Source organism: Schistocerca gregaria, chromosome 2 (assembly GCF_023897955.1).
Source record: "Schistocerca gregaria isolate iqSchGreg1 chromosome 2, iqSchGreg1.2, whole genome shotgun sequence".
Lineage (NCBI taxonomy): Eukaryota > Metazoa > Arthropoda > Insecta > Orthoptera > Acrididae > Schistocerca > Schistocerca gregaria.
The window spans coordinates 401,310,591-401,332,347 of NC_064921.1; the positions used below are offsets into that span (position 1 = coordinate 401,310,591).

The following is a 21,757-nucleotide window of genomic DNA, read 5'->3' on the forward strand; positions in this document are numbered from 1 at the left end:
TCTGGGCCATCAACAAGTGTCAGCCTGCGAACCATTCCAAGAAACGTCATCGATATGGGCTTTCGGCGTCGAAGGCCCACACATGTACCCTTGGTGACTGTACGACACAAAGCTTTACCCCTCACCTGGGTGCGTCAACACCAACATTGCACTGTTGATGACTGGAAACATGTTGCCTGGTCGGACGAGTCTTGTTTTAAATTGTATCGAGCGGATGGACGTGTACGGATATGAAGACGACCTCACGAATCCACGGACCCACCATGTCAGCAGGGAACTGTTCAAGTTAGTGGAGGCTCTGGAATGATGTGGGACTTGTGTAGTTAGAGTGATATGGGACCCCTAGTACGTCTAGATACGATTCTGACAGGTGACACGTGCGTAAGCATCCTGCCTGATCACCTGCATCCATTCATGTCCATTGTGTATAACGACAGATTTGGGCAATACCAACAGGACAATGAAACATCCCACACATCAAGAATTGCTACAGAGTGGCTCCAGGAACACTCTTCTGAGTTTAAGCACTTCCGCTGGTCACTAAACTCCCCAGACATGACCATTATTCAGCATGTGCTGTTCAGAAGAGATCTGCACCCACTGATTCTCTTACGGATTTATGGACAGCCCGGCAGGATTCATGTGTCAGTTTCCTCCAGCAAGTAGTCATTAGTCGAATCCATGCCCTGTCGTGTTGCGGTACGTCTGCGTGCTCGCGGTGGCCCTACACGATATTAGGCAGGTGTACCAGTTTCCTTGGCTCTTCAGTGTATATACGATTAGTGTCTATTCTCTGACGTGTCCGACAGAACAGATACTACTCGTGATGACGCGACAGGTGTATACATTGTATATCAAATAGAGGAATGAGAAGGAAAGGGAGAGGGTGGGTGGGAAACTAACGATTTACAGCCACTCACGGCATTCTGGAAATGCAAGGGCGAAAGCTGAAAATTAGTGCCGGACCGGAAGTGGAATCACCTGTAGCTTGCGATATTTTGGAATTCTGGGTCGATCAGGGACCATGTCCGGTTGGCCGAAGCGATTAAGGCGACGGTTTATAAGAAGTGATGTATCCGTGTTGGAGTCTTGGTCCGGCGCAAATTTTCAGCTTTCGTCCGTGCAGTTCTACGATCTACATCTACATCTACATTTACACTCCGCAAGCCACCCAACGGTGTGTGGCGGAGAGCACTTTACGTGCCACTGTCATTACTTACCTTTCCTGTTCTAGTCGCGTATGGTTCGCGGAAAAAACGACTGCCGGAAAGCCTCTGTGCGCGCTCGAATCTCTATAATTTTACTTTTGTGATCTGCTCGGGAGGTATAAGTAGGGGGAAGCAATATATTCGATACCTCATCCAGAAACGCACCGTCTCGAAACCTGGACAGCAAGCTACACCGCTATGCAGAGCACCTCTCTTGCAGAGTCTGCCACTTGAGTTTGCTAAACATCTCCATAACGCTATCACGCTTACCAAATAACCCTGTGACGAAACGCGCCGCTCTTCTTAGGATGTTCTCTACCTCCTTTGTCAACCCGACCTGGTACAGATCCCACACTGATGAGCAATACTCAAGTATGGGTCGAACGAATGTTTTATAAGCTACCTCCTTTGTTGATGGACTACATTTTCTAAGGACTCTCCCAATGAATCTCAAGCTGACTCCCGGCTTACCAACAATTAATTTTATATGATCATTCCACTTCAAATCGTTCCGTACGCATACTCCCAGATATTTTACAGAAGTAACTGCTACCAGTGTTGTTCCACTATCATATAATCATACAATAAAGGGTCCTTCATTCTTTGTATTCGCAATACATTACATTTGTCTGTGTTAAGGGTCAGTTGCCACTCTCTGCACCAAGTGCCTATCCGCTGCAGATCTTCCTGCATTTCAGTGCAATTTTCTAATGCTGCAACTTCTCTGTATACTACAGCATCATCCGCGAAAAGCCGCATGGAACTTCCGACACTATCTACCTTCTGTTTACCAATCTAGCCACGCACTGGCGAGGGTTCATCATTCTCAACAACCCCAAATTAGTGCTGTTGTCATATACAGTAGTGCTCTACATCTGTGTGGCTGAAAGTCACTAGTTTCCCATACACCCTTTCCCTTCCTTTCCCATTCCTCTGTTTCATATACAAGGAACAATATTGGTTGATGTCGATCACGCAGAAGCCCTTTACGCACCTGATTAGGATTTTCGGAGCGTCAGTTGTTGTGCAAATCATATTCTGCAACAATAGCAATCATGCTTTGTCAGGTAAAAGAGCATTTCAGGATAGACGGCTCCGACACGCTATATTAGCCAGATGCTGTGCAGGCGTCAAGGAACAGTACCTGAACTAGCCATTGGGTGCACTACCATTGCTACGTAAGGTTTGATGTCTGACCAGATTCCTTATACAGGGTGATTCAAAAAGAATACCACAACTTTAGGAATTTAAAACTCTGCAACGACAAAAGGCAGAGCTAAGCACTATCTGTCGGCGAATTAAGGGAGCTATAAAGTTTCAATTAGTTGTACATTTGTTCACTTGAGGCGCTGTTGACTAGGCGTCAGCGTCAGTTGATGCTAAGATTGCGACCGCTCAACAGTATTGTGTTATTGAGTACGGCAGAGAATTGGCTGTTAGAGAATTGGCTGTTCCCTCAGCTCGAACAAGAAGCACAACAATTCATATTTCAGCAGGATGGAGCGCCACCACATTGGCACTTATCTGTCCGTAACCACCTGAACGTCAAATACCCGAGGCGATGGATCGGCCGCCAGGCAGCCCGTGACAGAGCACTTCATCACTGGCCTCCAAGAAGCCCTGATCTTGCCCCCCTGCGATTTTTTCTTATGGGGGTATGTTAAGGATGTGGTGTTTCGACCACCTCTCCCAGCCACCATTGATGATTTGAAACGAGAAATAACAGCAGCTATCCAAACTGTTACGCCTGATGTGCTACAGAGAGTGTGGAACGAGTTGGAGTATCGGGTTGATATTGCTCGAGTGTCTGGAGGGGGCCATATTGAACATCTCTGAACTTGTTTTTGAGTGAAAAAAAACCTTTTTAAATACTCTTTGTAATGATGTATGACAGAAGGTTATATTATGTTTCTTTCATTAAATTCACATTTTTAAAGTTGTGGTATTCTTTTTGAATCACCCTGTATTTTTCAGTGCTCTGAGAGCTGATGCTACTGGCACGCTAGCCTAAACTACTAAATGCCTCAGTGATCTTCTCAACCTTTTTTCTGAGGTATCAGCCGTTTTCCGGCAGGAAGCACGCGCGCCGCTAGATACACACCGCGTTTGCTACAGCCACCACAAAGGCACGAGGGCGCTGCCACGAACGATTGTGCCGCTGCCACGACAGTCTGTTACGTCTTCCTTTGCACTCTGTGTGGTTCCCAGTAGTTACAGCAGTGAGAAACGTATGCTGTTCATGATCAAACAATTCGTATATTAACTTATTCTACATCCAATTTCAAACAGTGAAAATAATACATGGCTTTGTTACTGTGTTAGCAGTGAGAGTTGCTAACGGTAGCTTTGAATGTTGAAACACATACAGATATAAAAGATTTATAAATCTGTCGCTTTTCAATACAACGCCTATTCAGAAGATATCGAACCCTGGCCACTATGAAAGTCTGTAAATGTTATTCAACTGGCAAACACAAAAAGTGGTCTCTGTGCATGAATGTTGGAACTAAAGCACACCCACCGCTGTAGCTCCGGAGGGGGGATGCTTGCGTCTCGTTGACAGCGGTGTAAACCTTCGTGGCAGCGCCCTCGTGCCACGGTGGCGGCTGTAGGAAACGCGGCGTGCCGCGTACTTTGAACCACGTCCGATCGAATAACGGTCGATGCCACATCTACTTCACGGAGCGGAGTGTACACGGATAGATGAAGTGGTTAAGGCGACCGCTCGCAATTAGCGGGAAATTCGTGTTCTGATCCCGGTCCGGCACAAATTTTAATATGTCACTATTGGACAGCAAATCTATACTTAATACAGCTGATGTCGAGTAAATCACAGTCATCGAATTAATTTCTAAGTATTTCGTACAGCTGTGGATCGTCAACAGCTTCTGTTCTTTCAGACAAGGGTTTACATACTTGTAACTCCTTGAAATGGATGCTTATGAATTGTACGGATGAGGGGAGACAGTGACACCAGATACCTGCTACTCAAGGACCTTTACATTTGCTGCCCGCATTTTCCGATAACTCAGCACCAGTTATGTCTTGCAACATCACTTCATAAATTTTTAGATTGAGGTGTCGACTTCATCCCAAGACATTTCGGAACAAACTGGTTTAAATGGTACACACTAGCATTTCATATCATAAAGTTTTCGAATATGGGATTTTTGTTAATTATCGTGATTACAGCTGGCTGCTCCCACAGTGTGGTTATGATTCAGGGACAACGGTCAATAATGGGTCTTCAGATTGTTCCCAGTATTTTCGAATAAGTTTTTCAGAAGTTGTTGTTCATCAGTAGACCTGACAATCATTAGTCGTTTCAGGATCAATTACGGGTCAGATCAAAAGCTGCGCAAAGGCTATGAACAGGGGACTTCAGAAAGTAAGAACAAGAGTAGTGTATTGTCGCAAGAGCACTTGTTCTGGGTCTCCCGCCGACACAGTTCCGTTGCAGTACGGAGAACAGGTGCTTCATAGTGTGGAAGTGAAACGGCGCGACAACTAAGTATGTGGGAATGTAGCATTCTTGTAGACAAGACTTTAAACTGCACACAACATTCATCGTGAAATTCTGTCGCTGCATGAACCAAACGCAATGTCACACACAGTCGTAGTGAAATGGTAACAACAATTTCACCAAGGCCGCACTTGGGGAAGACTGTCTTCGACATCGACCACAGACGAGAATGTCCAGGCAATCGAGGAACTGATTCGCAGCATTCGCAGTTTTTCCCACAATGAGGGCGTTAACACACCGGTTCTCGAACAGCTCCGTGACCGAGGAGTGAATTTCTCTCGTCGGGGAACTGAACAATTGGTAGAATGTCCCGATCGTCGTTTACAGGGACTTGGTGCCTAGACTGAAAAACGGAGTCATAAATCCGTGTCAGTTCTAAGTGTAGTCCAGCAATCAGTAAAAGTCTGAACCCCGACCGTACCTCTTTGAAACTAACTGCGAGAACGTCTCAAGAGCAAACAAAAAGTTTCAGTGTTGTCCTACATCTCCCATGCTTCTAGTCGTAACAAAGTTTGTCCTACGACTTTGCTGTACTAGCGTTCATAGGAGATTAAGTTTGCTTCCAGAGTCAATTTACCACTCTACACTGGCATTTAGGTTGTAATAATACTGAAAGGTAGACTAAAAGATAATTCCAGGAGGGGAGTCGAACTAAGATCTTTTCGTAGTTCTTTCGCTTCAGTAGAGCCTTTTTGACAAAATGCAAAGATACGGAGTCGAATTCTGGTCAAACAAAAATTTTCAATACTTACTTAAGTTCCATTATCTTCCTGCAGAGTGGAAGTTCAATTTGGAGACAACTTTCAAGCTGTCGTTAACTCTTTCGTCACAATGCCCTTTCTCCAAAGACTGCTGTTCCTGTATGATAATTACAGCTTGAGAAGTAGGAGAGGGGTACTGATCGGTTGATGCGTTGAGAAGGTACTGAGGCGCACTCATTCGTCTAGGAGAGGTAGCGCAGTAGTAAGGTAATGTGCTTTGCATTCGGACGTAGTGCGACTCTAGTCCAAGTCTGCTCGTCCAGCTCCATGTTTTCCCTGGTTACTCAAGGCGAATGCCGGTGTGCATCCCTTGAAAAATCACAGCCTGTTTCCCGTTTCCGTCTCTGTCCAGTTTGAGTCTAGGTTCAGCAGACAATTTTAAATTGCCAGAGAAATGTACACGGGCCTGTGAACTGAAAGATTCATCCTCGATGTTCCCTTTATCTTCGATAACTCAAGGAACTTTTTATAGAGTTTGAATCATAGTTTTATAAGTTATTGAACAGTTGACGAATGAAGACTTGGTGTGCAGTTTCCCTGAAACAGCCTGATGTTAAAGGATGATAATCGTAAAGTTCCAGAATGAAATATTCTCTCTGCAGCGGTGTGTGCGCTGATACGAAACATCCCGGCAGAGTAAAACTGCGTGCCGCAACGAGACTCGAAATCGGGACCTTCGTGTTTCGCGGTCAGACGCTGTGCCGACAGGAGTACGGGACGAGGTACTAGCAGGAATAAACCTGTGAGGAAACGTTGTCAGTCGTGCTTGGTTAGCTCAGTCGGTAGACTACTTGGCCGCGACTTGGCCTGGCCCAGCATGCAGTTGTAATCTGCCAGGAAGTTTCAGGAGTAAACCTTTTTTCGACAGAATCAATTGGGGCATTGTCATCCACAGGAACAGAATGTGGGCGAATATATCTCTGAAACAGGTTAAAACTTGTTCTGAGGCTATTTGTACGGTACGGACTTTCAACGCCACCACAAGGGATGGCAGCCACTGCTTATTAGCAAGGTTATGTGACGCATAAAATGCGTCAAATATAAATTCCTTCGGTAAAATGTACAGTTTAAAGAGAAAAAAGTCTATCTGTCTCTCGCTTTGCAATCAAATATTTTACTTTATTCCTCCTTCAAAGCCATCATAAAAAGAAAAGACAATGGTAAAACGTTGTGCATATTGTGCGGGATTTAGTAGAATATGTAGCACAGTTATAATGCAGAACGTTAGGTTCCATTAAGGTATTAGGTTATTTGGGACTCATTTTTAACATCGGAAACATTTGATACGATCGTCATCATAAGAAATATTCGCACCTGACTTGCATTGATACAATGACGCATCAGTGCTTTGCCAAAACGCTACGAAACTCATACTCCAGTATATCCATGCCTGTGGGATACGTTGATTAAAATTTCATCTTTATTTGAGCGTATTTTCAAAACATATAAAATGTATTCTTAGAGACGAAGAATATTTTGAGAACGCTGTTGGGTGAGACTAAAAACGTTACCGGAACTTTTCACGGGGAGACCGCAAAGCAGCATCCCAGAGACTATGCGAGTGCAACTAATGACCATTTTCAGGTGGAATCATCAGCATTAGGGACATGGCAGCATCCTACCGACAAGACCGTAGGATTATTCGACTGCCGTTGACCAATAGAGTGATGACAACAGCTGAAACCCGGGCACAGATTGCAACCAGAATATCACCGCGAACCGTCGGCAACAGACTGCTAGAAGCTGGGATGAGACCTCCAGTTGCAGAGCGTTTACAGCCGGGACCACACCACGGAGATGCATGGCGTAGAACCCCAGTCAGCTGCAACATTGAGCGGGTTTCCTATTGTGTTCGGCGATGAAAATCAAATGGCTCTGAGCACTATTAGACTTAACATCTGAGGTCATCAGTCCCCTAGAACTTAGAACTACTTAAACCTAACTAATCTAAGGACATCACACACATCCATACCCGAGGCAGGATTCGAACCTGCGACCGTAGTGGTCACGCGGTGCCATTCGGCGATGAGTTTCGCTTCTGTTTGTGATGGTGAGATCGACGCGACTGGTCTGCAGATGATATGATGAAAGATCACTGGAAGTAACAATTAAAGGCACTCACACCTCTGCAACTTGTTGAATTATGATGTAGAGCACTACTGGATATGACAGAAGCACTAATTTGGGGCTGGTGAGAATGATGAACCCTCGCCTGTACGTGGAATGATTGGTAGACAACGTTGTCACCAGGATACCAAGCAGCACACTCCAAAAGATAACAGAAGTCACCTCGCCGCAGTTCACACCTCTGAAGCACAGAGGAATCTTTAGATCTCTCACTGGCTTGCACGAATCAATAATTTGCCAGCCATAGAACATATCTTGGATGCGACGGGAGGAGTACTTGCATGCCAGCCTCCGGCCATCTATCTTCACGAACTAACACAGGATGTGTTCCAGGAATGGCAAGAAATTGCCAAGGATGACATTCGGAGGATTTTGACTCCATGGCTCGACGAATACAAGAGTGTATTCGTGGCTGTGGGAGTCACACCTCATACTGATATTGATGGTGGACATAAGTGTTGAATGGAATGATAATTTAACAATTTAAATCTCGTTATGTGCTGAACATCTCCATCAAGTTTGATGTATGTCGGGCTGGTTCTTCAGGGTGTAACACTTAGCATTTCCGTCAGTGAATGTAAAGAAATTGTGCGATTTATAACTCTTTATAGTTTCTACTAATGTTTTCCCTATAATGTTGAAAAGAAGGGACTCGATTAACATAATCTTTAAACGCAATAGCTTGTTGCTACAAATTTCGCGTTTCTTTGAAATGCATATTTAGTAATCCTGTCGAAGATAATATAAATCAAAACAAAAGATGGGGGCCTTGCCCTAACAGCAAATGAAAAAAATTATAGTAGATAATGTGCTAGGCGAACACGAAGACAAATGGTTCAATGGCAGAATTCATACTATATGTAATACGTAAATTTACCTGAGAGTCAGCCACACACTCAAATGAACTTTCCATTTTGCAACAGTATTGTAAGAATTCTAGTTTCTCTTATTATTAATCTGTGTTATTGTACACGTTCCCGGCGTTTGCATAAGATATTCCGACATCAAAAATATATAAAAGGGGCGATATAAAACACTCGAGGTCTTATACGCTGCCTCCCAACAATTAAACAAACTAATCTGACCCGGAAACAATTCATCTGATACGATGTTCGTGTCGTTCACATCTGAAAGCAAGCACGCGTCCGCTATTAACCGGAGGCCTATCCATTTGTGGCTAAGTGCACTTACGGCGCCGACAGATTTCCTTTGCGTGCTGCTGTTGGCAGTTCATTATCGTAGGCCGCTACCAATCTGATGATAATATACGGTAGGCAATGAAAATCGCCCAGTTTTATGATTTTGATTTACCAGTATCTCAAATATGTGGCTGTCTTTTCCGAAAATGCCGCGATTTGTGGATAGGCAGAAACCTAAGACCACAACTTAAACTTCTGCGAGTGAAAAAAAATCAGTTAACTTCACTTAGGAGGCAAACGAAATTGCGAATGACAATCCCATTAGCTACCTACAGATCTGACGCCTCATTCGTAGTGTTCACCAACATCAGCACGCAACGGAAAATCCGAAGAAACTGTTGGTACTCTTTTACCCCACTTGTCGCAAAAATCAAATACGCTCTGTGTGCGTGTGGTTTGAGGTTTTCGGGCACTGACCGAGATCGGTGCAACATAGGCGTAACGTTTATGGAACTGGAACCAGTCCTCACCTGACACTTCTGACAACGTACAGGCTATATGGCTCGCCTTGAGCTGGTACTCTTTAGCTGTAGGCATTATTGACAGCATATTTCTCGGGACAGAAAACGGGATACAAGCATGCGCTTTGGGCGACTGGAAGCAGCTGGTTCGTGGGCGCGGTGCGCGGCTCACCTGAATCTGCTCCGCCTCCATGTCGAGGGCGCGACTGGAGAAATTGTGGAGCTGCTGCTGAGGCTGCTGCTGCGTCAGCACGGGCTCACTGTGTTACCCTGGATACCACACACATTGTCAGCTGCGCCCAATACGCAACAGAAAGTAGTAATGGCTGCGTCTATAGCGCGAATCGTTACGAGTGAAGATGCTCAGTCGGTAGAACGGTCAGTTCCTGCGAAGGATGAACAAAGCGATACGATCGTCTTTTTGCAAAGGTGATCATTTCCAGGAGTATTTGTTTTCTTCTGGTTCATGTATAACGTACTATCGTCTTTTGTTTTCCTCTTGTACTATAATATCTCAGGAAGTGTTTTCAGCTGCCAGTACACCTACGATCGTTGTGTTTCATCATACACCGGCGATCGTTGTGTTGCATCATCATATCATACTTCACAGGGTTCTAGTTAGGGCAACTTGTCGGTATGGGTCTAGTTGATACATCCATGACGACAGTCGCAAATCAACCCAAGGTGTCTGGAAGTACTCAACCTAGATAAAGTGAAGTCTTATGATATGAATGGCTGGGAGACCCCAAAGGATAGTTTTAGCCGCCTAACTGGAAAGGTGTTTCTTATCCTCCGCGCCAGCTGACAACTTTCCTCCGCGAAGTGTGAGATCTGTGTGTGTAGGTGTACTTGTCAAGTGTGCGTGTGTGTGTGTGTGTGTGTGTATGTGTGCGCGCGCGTGCGTGCGTGCGTGCGTGCGTGTGTGTGTGTGTGTGTGTGTGTGTGTGTGTGTGTGTGTGTGTGTGTGTGTGTGTGTACTGTCGTGTCTGTGTTGAGGAAGGTGAGGCGACGGAGAGGGTGAAACCGAGTACAGACAAAATAGCCTACTCCTCGCGAAGAGCATTAAGCGGGTGGCAGATAACGGTCAAAAGTGTAACAGTGTCACATACCCTCTCTCCATGAGACACTACGAACAGGTTCTGAATTTAATCCAGGGCGTTGGCGCAAAGGCTATTGGTCAATGATTTACACCACTACCTCTCTTGACCCCTTTGCCGTAAAGGCAAACGGGAACATTGTCAGCAGCGCGCGGTGTTCGTGGAAGGTCACCCGTCCAAGTACCGGCCACCCCTGTGCGCCGTGTACGGTACGGCGGGCTACATAGGACGAATATTTGACCCACGGCATCAGTTTTCAGCGGGACTCAGCAGCAGCGTTCTCCTGAAGATGGCGGACAGTTGGATCGCCGAAATCACGTTGTTTTTAGGATCCGGCAGCAAGCCTGAGGAGACAAATGTTCAAATGTATGTGAAATTTTATGGGACTTAACCGCTAAGGTCATCAGTCCCTAAGCTTACACACTACTTAACCTAAATTATCCTAAGGGCAAACACACCCACCCATGCCCGAGGGAGGACTCGAACCTCCGCCGGGACCAGCCGCACAGTCTATGACAGCAGCTCGGCCGGCCAGAGTGGCCGTGCGGTTCTAGGCGCTACAGTCTGGAGCCGAGCGACCGCTACGTTCGCAGGTTCGAATCCTGCCTCGGGCATGGCTGTGTGTGATGTCCTTAGGTTAGTTAGGTTTAATTAGTTCTAAGGTCTAGACCGACTGATGACCTCAGAAGTTAAGTCGCATAGTGCTCAGAGCCATTTGAACCATTTGAACAGCACCTCGGCTAACCCCGCGCGGCTCCTGAGGAGACATCCAGAACACGTAGTTCATTGGAAAGCATCGTCTGTTCAACGCAAACTTTCTGAGGATAACATGATTTGTTACCTCTCACAAGAAGACAAATAGCATGGAAATGATTTTTGAGGTTAACACGCTTAGAAAACACAGTTTCGTCGAAATTAGAGCAACGGAAAGTGAATAAACGAAACATTCACTCTGCATCTGCTGTTGCCAAACCTATGGCAGACGAGATGGCTCTAGAGAATAGACTCCAGTGAAATAATTAACACCAAGCTGGGAATACTGTGTAACCGAGACATATAATGTGATCCTTAAGAGTACAGACACCAAGGGAAACTAAGCAAGTCATACTGTTTTCTTTCAATAGTGAACGTTGTGGAGGTTCTGACTTGTTTTAGCGAATATATCGTGTTCTATTTGGATTCTGTTGTCATGCGGAAAGAGAAAGTAACTGTAAGCTCCCTGAAATAGTTTCGGATCAACGAGGTCACTCGGAGTTCCCAGCAGAGAATTACATCTTCCAGAAAGATGATAGGCTTCCAGCATTGCTGCGAATGTACGATGTTGTTTGAATGAGAATCAGGATGAACCAATACGTCTTCCGTCGCTTGTACAGTCGATGGACATGAAAGTTTTGGAGGCACGGTCTGAGTAAACAAATCCTAAAGCCTCTGAAAAGCACTAAGCTGTTCAATTTCAATACTTGCTCACATGTGGTCGTTATTTATAAGTAGATCATAAGTGAAATGCGCTCAGACATGTTCTGTACATATGTGATTGGCTTCATTCTGGCTAAACGAACGGGTTTAACCATCGCACAAAATTTTGCAAAATGATCGTCCAATGAAGATACTGAGGGAACCAGCTGCAACTGCTTTTAAAAAGTTTTCAGTAATAAGTATCCGGACACCCCTGTGTAACGCGGAATTGACCACCAGATGTCATGAGGGCGCACTTGCCAGTATAAAAGGAGGCGGTGAGTGTTGTGCTGTTCGTAGAGACGCAGGAACAGCAGAATGGGTCGGTCAGGATAGCTGAATGACTTCGAACGTGAACTAATCATTGGTCTACCTGAGTAGCTGATCCATTAGAGACATTTCAACCCTTCTGAAGCTCCAATGACGACTGTTGGTGACGTGGTTTAAAGAGCTAACGCGAAGGAACAACCGTAGCTAAACCGAGTCCAGGTAGACGTCATGTACTGACGGATAGAAGCCATCGACCTTTGCCGAGTATGGCTTCAAAAAGTTGCATGAAATTAGCAGAAGGAATGAGCCGTGAGTTCCAAAGTGCTACCCGTAGTTCAACTACCAGAATTATGGTGTAAAGAAAGTTTAAGAGAATGGGTTATATGGTGGAGCAGCTCCTCATAAGCCGAACATTTCTGTAGTCAGTGATAAGTGACGTTTGAGGACGGTAAAGAGTGGCCCCACTGAACAGTGAGTGAATGCAAACGAGTGATATGGAGTGACAAAAGACGCCGTATCCCGTGGTAATTCGATAGAAGGACCTGAGTTTGGTGAATGCTTAACAACGTTAGCTGCCATCACGTGTAATGTTAACAGTGAAGTACAGACGAGTATGTGTTACGCTGTGGGGATATTTTTGGTGTTTGTGGTGTGGTCTCCTTAAGATGCTTAGTAAAGCGCTAATTGGGGAAAGGTATGAACAAATTTTACAGCATTGGTTCTGTACAGAGTAAGGAACACTTTGGAGACGATGACTGTTTGTATCAGCATGACGGAGAACTATCATAAAGCAGAGCATGGGGGGCGATGGTTTGTGGATAATAACATTCCTGAAATTGAATGGCCTGTCCAGAGTCTTGGTTAGTCTCTGATGAGTTAGAAAGTCTACTTCGCTCCAGAGCTCAGTGCTCAAGATAACTACCTTATCTTTTATCCGCTCTTGAGGAAAAATCGGCTGCCACTCCTCCACAGACTCACTAAATGAAAGCGTCCCCAGCCGATTTCAAGCCATCATAAAGATAAAGTGTGGATACACCTCGTTTACGTCCATTAATAGGTTTCTGGATACTTTTGATCACATAATGTGTATCACAAGCAGCTGAAACCACTCACTGATACTCAGATAAAGCTAGAAAATTGTGGGGTTATTGACTGCACCCTTTTACCTAATATTCCATATGGTTCCAGACATCTACATCTAAAGCACTTAAAGTGCGTGAGAGAGGGTTCTTCGAACAATCTTCAGACTACTGCTCTACCGGTACACCCTCGCACAGCGCTTGGGAAAAATGAACAATTAAATCTTTCCGCATGAACTTAGATTTCTCTCAGTTCTCTCTTTCTTCCTAAGTAGGTCGGCATCAGTAAAATATTGTAGCTTTCAGAGGAGAAACGTGAGGACTCAAATTTCGCAAAAAGATTTCGCCGCAACGAAAACCGGAAACCAAAACACAAGCTGCCTTTATTTAGACTTTTTCTATGTCCTCCGTCTGTCCTGCCTGATAATGATCCCATACCGCACAGCAGTACTCTAGGACTCTTTAGGAGACATGTTGTATCTTCTAAGTGTTCTTCAAATGAAACACAGTCGTTGCTTTGCCTTACCCAAAACGTTATCTATGTGATATTTCCAATTTAATTTGTTCGTAATTGTAAATACGTATTTTGTTGAATTGACAGCATTTAAATTATGTTTGATTTATCGTGGACCGAAAGTTAACGGATTTCTTTTCATACTCATATGGACGACCTCACATTTTTTCTTACTTAGGGAAAATAACCACATTTCGCAGCATAAAGATATTGTGTGTAAGTCATTTTGCAATTGGTTTTGAACTTCTGGTGAATTTTGCTACACAGTAAATGACAGCATCAGCTCCTCACATTGTCTCCTTAATCTTTTATTTAGGTTAGGAACAGCAGAGGGCCTGCAAACTCCTCTTCTGGGAGCTCAAGGAATCACTCCTGTTTCACTCGATTTTCTGTCAGTTACTGAGTTCCGTGACCTTTCTGACAGCAGCTCACGAATCCAATCACACAACTGAAGTTATATTCTGTGTGCCTACAACTTAATTAGAAGTCTCTGGTCAGGAACACCATCGAAATAATTCTGGAAATCGCGGAACATGAAATCAGTTTGGCATGTCCTGACCAGGGAAGGAATGAGTCAACCGGTGCAGTCTACATTGTTGCCAGATTTATTCAAGATGGTGGGCCCTCATCCCAACCCATCCCTCCTGCCTCTGGTGCAGATGTGACAATGTCGGACTGATGACATCACTGCATGATGTCTGGGTTTCTCCCCCTCCCTTCTGCCCACTTCCCCTACCACTCACATATCACACTTCCCATCCACAGTGATCCCTTCTAACCCTCTCCCCAACCGTCTTCCATTTGAAAATGTGTGGGAAAAATCGCTGTCTGTGCTGAGCTGTCGGAGTGGGAGGCATACGGCGGTTTTCCTTTACTTTTCGGTGTTGTCCTGTTAGAAAATGCGTGGTAAAATTTTTTATTTTGCGTATGCTCACTTTTACATGTGGAGACTGAGTGACCTAGTTCACATTCAGCCGCCCTCTGGTGGCTCGAAATTGTGATATCATGAGAGAAAAAATTGTTAGAAACCAATCGGAATGCTTATACAGAAGGAAAACTGTGGTCATCAGGTTCAGGCATGTTAGGTGCTGTAGTCCCACAGAATGCAGCAACCAGTTCTTCTTCTTCCTCCAGGTATATCTTTGTCACTTTTCATCTCTCCTTCCTGGTTAAAACCTGTTGTAGGTTACATCAAAGCCGGTACAAAATCCTTTGGGAAAGATGTTGTTCACAAGGCAAACATTCCAGGAATATCTTTGCCAAACTTCATGTAGGTAAGAATAGGGTTAGCTACACTTTAAACTACTTTTCAAGGTCACCCAACCACCCAATTCATCCGTCGAAAAGACATACATGTAGATCATTTTAAATAGGGGACTTATTTGGATTTTTGCTAGAGAGTAGCTCTAGCCAGTCTAGCCAATAATTGCTGGATGTAGAGAGGATGTTTTCGCTGTTAGACTAGCACTAGAGAGCTGCTCCAGTCAGTCTAGTCAATAGCACTATTTGGGAAGGATGACTAATAATAACAGGACAACAAACTGTCACTGACGTTCGGGGGAGTAGTCGCCTGTCGAGCTGCAAGTAAACAGCTGCTGGGAGAGACATGATGGTGGGTAATAGTAAGACAGTGACGCACTGTCCCAATACTGTTATAAAGCCATGCTCCCTATAGACAGGAGTGATGTAGCAACAGCATTGGGAAACGAAACGCACTTATTTACGAGTTGCAAGACGCTTCAAAGCCAGCAGAACCTTGGGAGAATGTAGTGCGCACTATCTTACTTGAAAACAGCATCTCAAGACGACAAGCTGACCAGTGACCTCCAGTCTAGTCCAGCGCCACCCACCATCTGTATTGTGTACCAAAAGACCTGACTGGCTGGAGCACTTCTTTGTACCTGCCAGGTTGCAAGAGACTTAGCTGCGGCTACCAGTCGGCCGACTCTCGTGACCATGCCTGCTGCTAGCCGCGGATCGTCGTTGCAACTCGTAGCACATTGCGAAACAAGCAGGTGTGGCTTGGACGTAGAGTTCTAACTGCAAGCCACCCTCCGACATAGACTCCCAAGTTTAAAAAATCTGAGATGGGGACGCTGGTGCTGATACGGACGTATATATGTCTACATGTATTTTTTTTTCCTCAAGCTGTATTTGCGAGTGGAATAGGAAAGGAAATGACTACTAGTGGCATAGGGTACCCTCCGCGACGCACCTTACGATGGTTTGCAAAGTCGCACATAGATGTAGACGTAAATTTAGTCTGTCTGTTAAGATGTCAGTCCATCTATTCATAGGCACTCAGAACTCACGAAGGAAAGTTGTCTCTTATTCATCGAGAAAACAAAAGATGGAACTTCTGCTGCTGATTGTATCGTAGAAAAAACCTTCGTATTAGCCTTTAATTTTCTCACTGCAGTCACTTTACGAGACGTATTTAGGAGGGAGTAATATGTGTGCACACAACAGTTAGAAGAAGCGGTAAAGATATAACATCCCAGCCTCCCTCTTGTCAACGTATTGGCTACCCTCCATATTCCTACGAATCTTCCGATCTTCGATATCTAGCTATATATACCCCCAGGCAATTCACAGACCCCTCCTAATTCTCTCGAAAGCTCATCACGTTGCGGGAGAAATTCATCATAATGCTGATGTTCGCATTCAGTTTTTTTGTGTTTTTACGATTGATACTGCTCTAGTGATTTGTTCTCATTGACGCAATAGAACAGTACCAGATCTCTTCGGCTATTTTAGATTTAATAGCTACATTTATATACATTCAGTTTCAACGCCCACCAATCCTTTTTCCTTTGCAAATCTCCAAAGCTTACCCGTGTTGCTATAGGCAGGAGCCTACACCTAAATATGTATTACGCAAACCACTGCATGGTGTGGACTACGTCATAAATGTATTGTCAAGTTCTTCGTTCCTTTTCCAGTCATATGCGTAATGATCGAGTAAAAATCAATGTCTGAATGCCTCTCTATATATTCTAATCCCCTGTATGAATGCTAAGCCAGATGGAAGTTTTTTAATGCCCAAAGAGGCCTTACTGGTGCATACTTATTATACGAGGACTATACAAATAAAATCTGATATATCTGCTGTTCATCGATATCTAATGATGGTCTGTAAAAATGGCACTGTAGGTGCCTAATATCATCGGCGGTAGGTCCAGAGTACTGTCTGGGGGGTCCCACATGAAACTGAAACACACACACACACACACACACACACACACACACAACACACACACACACACACACACACAGAAAAACAGCGTTGTCGCGCTCTGTTTTTGCAACTTTCCAACGTTTGCAAGCAAATTTAGAACACGTGACCAGAAGTCACGTCATGATCAGTGAACAGAAGTGTCAGCATCTTGGATATTTAGAGCGGACTATACAATGATAAGCCAAAACATTATGACCACTAGCCACCGCAACGTTGGGTGTCTCCTGATGGCGTTGCTGGCACGTGACGTGGTAAAAAAAAAGAATGTAAGAGAGGCAGACACGGACGGGGATTCACTCAACAGAAGGCACTAAAGATGACATCACTGAGTTGAATCAGTTCTTTAACAACTCTAAATTTCCTAGACCTTACCATTAGAATAAAGAATAACAGAAATCAGTTTGAAATTTATCGGAAGCCTACCACAACACATACCACAATCCACAACTCCTCTTGCCACCCCGCAGCACACAAAATGGCAGCATTCCGCTACATGATTAATAGAGCTATCCAACTACCACTCTCAGGAGATATATGCGATCAAGAATTTGAAATAATAAAACAAACAGCTATTGAAAATGGTTATAACAGCTCCATAGTAGACACCCTAAAGCACTCAATAATGTCAAAGGAATCACAACACAAAAAACAAAAAGAAAATAACATCTTCCATTCAATCCCCGTTCTGGGTAACATTTCATACCAGATTGCCAATGTCTTCAAACGGAAAGGCATAAGCATATCCTTTATAACAGACAACAAGATTGGACAGAAGTTACCCCACAACATCGGCACACGAAACCCACTTCATCACACAGGTGTGTACAAAATTGCATGTTTGGACTGTGACTGCTTCTACATAGGCCAGACAGGCATATCATTTGACATTAGGTTCAAGGAACACATGGCAGCACTAAAAAACAAAAAATACCACACATCAGCAGTAGGTACCCCCCTGCATGAAACGAAACACCATGTTAACAACACAAGTATTAGCATCATACACATCCAACAAAAAGGCTGAAAACTAGACATCCTCGAAACACTCCAAATATACGAGCATCAAATGAAACAACCGGAATCCATCTTAAATGACAAAAATGACAACAACTGCCTACATTCTTAAAAATGCACACACACACACACACACACACACACACACACACACACACACACACACACACACACACCTTAATACTTACCATAAACAGTGACTGCCGCCAAGAGTACAAGAGATTGACCTCATTTACAGATAATTCATCACACCAACAGCTTGTACCCCTTGTCAGCTTAAAACTGTATGTACATCAACTACTGGCACAAGTGTATATCTATCTGCATATTGTATAGCATTAACCGATGTATTACCCCAACCTTTAGGCAGCTAATATATGCAACATGCAATCATAAGACTCCTTGCCATGTAAATGTTTGCTCTCATAATCACTCTTTCCTCTCTCTCTCTCTCTCTCTCCCCTCTCTCTCTCTCTCTCTCTCTCTCTCTCTCTCTCTCTCTCTCTCTCTCTTTCTCTCCCTTTCTCTCCCCCCCCCCCCCCACACACACACACATTTTTTTCTCTCTCTCTGCCTCTGCTTCTGCCTCCAGCCCATCACTTCACATCTGTTTATTAACCCCAATCAAAGAGTGTAATGTATGTATGACTTTACTGTTGTAGCCAATGTGATCATTGTAATTTAAGTCTGTAACATTTCACCTAATTGTTAGCAACAAGTACGAAGTTTAAGCCATTTTAACATTTCACCTGACTGTATAAACGAGTACGAATGTTTAGCATTTTCAACTTGTCAGAATTGGATTTATATGCCACCTGAAGTACACACACATATATTTGACACCACAAAACTAACACCGCCAAATGCTTAAAGCAATTATACTGTAATAATGTTGTTACGATGTATACTCTTTGCGCTTTGCGATTATGTTTTCTCTTCTACTGTACGATCCTTACACCCAGCTCATTCCTGACGCCATATTTGTTTACAAATGTGGCAGTATACATGTGATGTGTTACGACAGCAAAAGGAACCTGTGACCACTGAAGGTACTGTAGTTTACTTATTTTAGGTTTACCATTAGATATCAGTTTAATTTTTTTGTCAAAAGTAATCCTAAACCATATTCTGAAATAGTGTCTTGTTTCTCCGCTAGGCAGGGTCACAAGTTCCTCCAAAAAGCGTAACACAACACACACACAAATGTAATACTTACTAATGTAAATCCACCCGATGATGGAGGTTTAAACCTTCGAAACGCGTCGTGGAAATAAATAAAACGGAGACTGGTAACAGTGGACTGTTAACACTTTGCCGTCCGCATGTCTCGTACAAATTTTTTCGCTTGGCGCCGACATCGCTAATTCGGATTACTTGGCTTGTCGCCGGGCGCTTGTCACCTTTCCGTTGATGACAAGCTTCAAACACATTGACGTTTGCGCGCTTTAATTTTCAGAAAATCATCTATTTTGCCGTATCGTTCCACAAACTCGAATATTCTTTTAAAGTAACTTCTCTGCAAGTTCTACACTGCTATAATAATTATCCATGCAGAGGTGATGTCACTTTCCATCAGAAGGTGTCAATAGTTCCATCGCTGTCTATGCTAAAGGCTGAATAGCGCCGGAATATTTCTTGAATGAGGAAACGTATCCCGTACTCTAATCTCACAGCATCCGAATGAGTATGCCGCATTTCGTAATTTTCGACGTATTGAAAACTTTAATATTTAACGGTCCACGCCACGGTATCATTCCTTTATCAGTTGAGATGTTTTCACTTGGGTTAAACGTTTCTTTAAACTTTTTGGAAAAATAATTAATTGCGAATTGCACTTTGACAAGCCGGTCACCATTATGATGGAGGTTTAAACCTTCGAAACGCGTCGTGGAAATAAATAAAACGGTGACGGGTAACAGTGAACTTGTTGTTTCATTTAATGTCAGTAACAGTCATGGTAAAGCCTAACATAAAAATTTTCGCATTTAAAGAAGATATGGGCTCAAAATGGGGAAATCCATTGAGATAAGTGACACTGACAAAGACAAGATTATTATTACGTAGAGCCTGTGAACGAGTGTCTCGAAAACGACCAAGTTTGTTGAATGTTCCACGTGCTACTGCAGCGAGCATCCACGAAAAGAGGTAGGACAGTGAAACTACCACTAGGCTCTAAATGGTTGACCTTCACGGCTCATCACAGAACGTGGTGTTCGGAGGCTTGTCTGCTCTGTAAAGTAGGACAGATGGCGATCTGTGGCATCTCTCCCGAAGAACACTTTGCTGGTGCACACACAAGTGTTTTGGAGCGCACCATTCATACGTGTTTACATGATGACCCAACGATATCGTCAGTTATGATTGCAGTGAGCACAGGACCATCAGGATTCATCATTCAGTCAGCTCTTCGGCTGAATCACATTTTTGCTACACTAGGTCGATAGACGTCTCGACAAACGCCGTCATCGATATAAACGGCGGCTCCAAAAGTGCTTCTAGGCGCGCAGTCCGGAACCGTGCGACTGCTACGGTCGCAGGTTCGAATCCTGCCTCGGGCATGGATGTGTGTGATGTCCTTAGGTTAGTTAGGTTTAAGTAGTACTAAGTTCTAGGGGACTAATAACCACAGCAGTTGAGTCCCACAGTGCTCAGAGCCATGTGAACCATTTTTCGAAAAGTGCAGCGCGCCACAGCTGCATGCTGGTTGAGCGTATTATGCCATGGAAGATATTCTCCTGCACTTGTATGGGACCTGTGGTAGTAATTGAAGACACGCTGACACATGCGAACCACCTGCATCCATTCATCCTTGATGTCTTTCCAAAGTTGGCGTTATCTTTCAGCACTATAACTGTCCTGCCTCGCGGAGTGGCCGCCTGGTTTGAGGCGTCATGTCACGGATTGCGCGGCCCCTCCCGCCGGAGGTTCGAGTCCTCCCTCGTGCATGGGTGTGTGTTTTGCTCTTAGCATAAGTTAGTTTACGTTAGTTTAAAGTAATGTGTAATTCGGGCGACCGATGACCTCAGCAGTTTGGTCCCATAGGTATTCACACACATCTGAACATTTGAATTTGAATTGTCCGTGTCTCGGAGCCAGAACTGTGCTACAGTGGTCTGAGGAGCATTACAGTGAACTCACGTTGATGTCTCGGAGCATTACAGTGAACTCACGTTGATGTCTCGGCGACTAAATTCGCCTGATGTAAATCCTATTGAACTTCTTAGTCAAGTAGCTCCTCAGTTTGCCTCACAAGGGCTGAGTGCACCCCGCTTGCCAACAGCGCTCGGCAGACTGGATCGTCACGCATCCAAGTGCTAGCCCATCGCGACAGCTCTTAACTTCGGTGATCTGACGGGTAGCGGTGTTACCGCTGGGGCAAGGCCGTTGGCTAGTTCACCCTAAATATATAATATATGATACGAGGTAGACATCTTTCAAAGGTTGGTATTAAACTATTAAGCAACTCCCTGACAAAATAAATGAATGCGGATTCTTTTATACTTGTGACAAAGATGAAACCGTATGTTTCCATTGTGATGGAGGGTTGAAATATTAGTATGAAATGAATAACCCATGTGTAGAACATGCTGTATGGTTTCCAACTCATTGTTTGTGCTTCTTGCGGAGGGAGGGATTTTGTAGATGATATGTATCATAAGAGAGATGCAAAAATTACTGCAAAGGTTGTAGCTAACAATAAACCGCCATGAAATCTTCTGACAGCAACATCAGAGCACCGAGTGACTGTGAGAGCTCCCCACAATGCACAGCTGTGTAAAATCTACTTCCAGGAATAAGCAGGATACTGTTC

General features: G+C 44.2%; 1 protein-coding gene across 1 annotated transcript in view; it reads right to left on the minus strand.

The window, feature by feature from the left end:
- The window catches only part of LOC126335797 (kelch-like protein 10), a 193,469-nt gene that overhangs the window by 165,337 nt on the left and 6,375 nt on the right, over positions 1-21,757 (minus strand). The window contains exon 2 of the mRNA XM_049999261.1: positions 9,289-9,520. Within this exon, the coding sequence (XP_049855218.1) occupies positions 9,289-9,520 (232 nt within the window). The remainder of the gene's footprint in view (positions 1-9,288; positions 9,521-21,757) is intronic.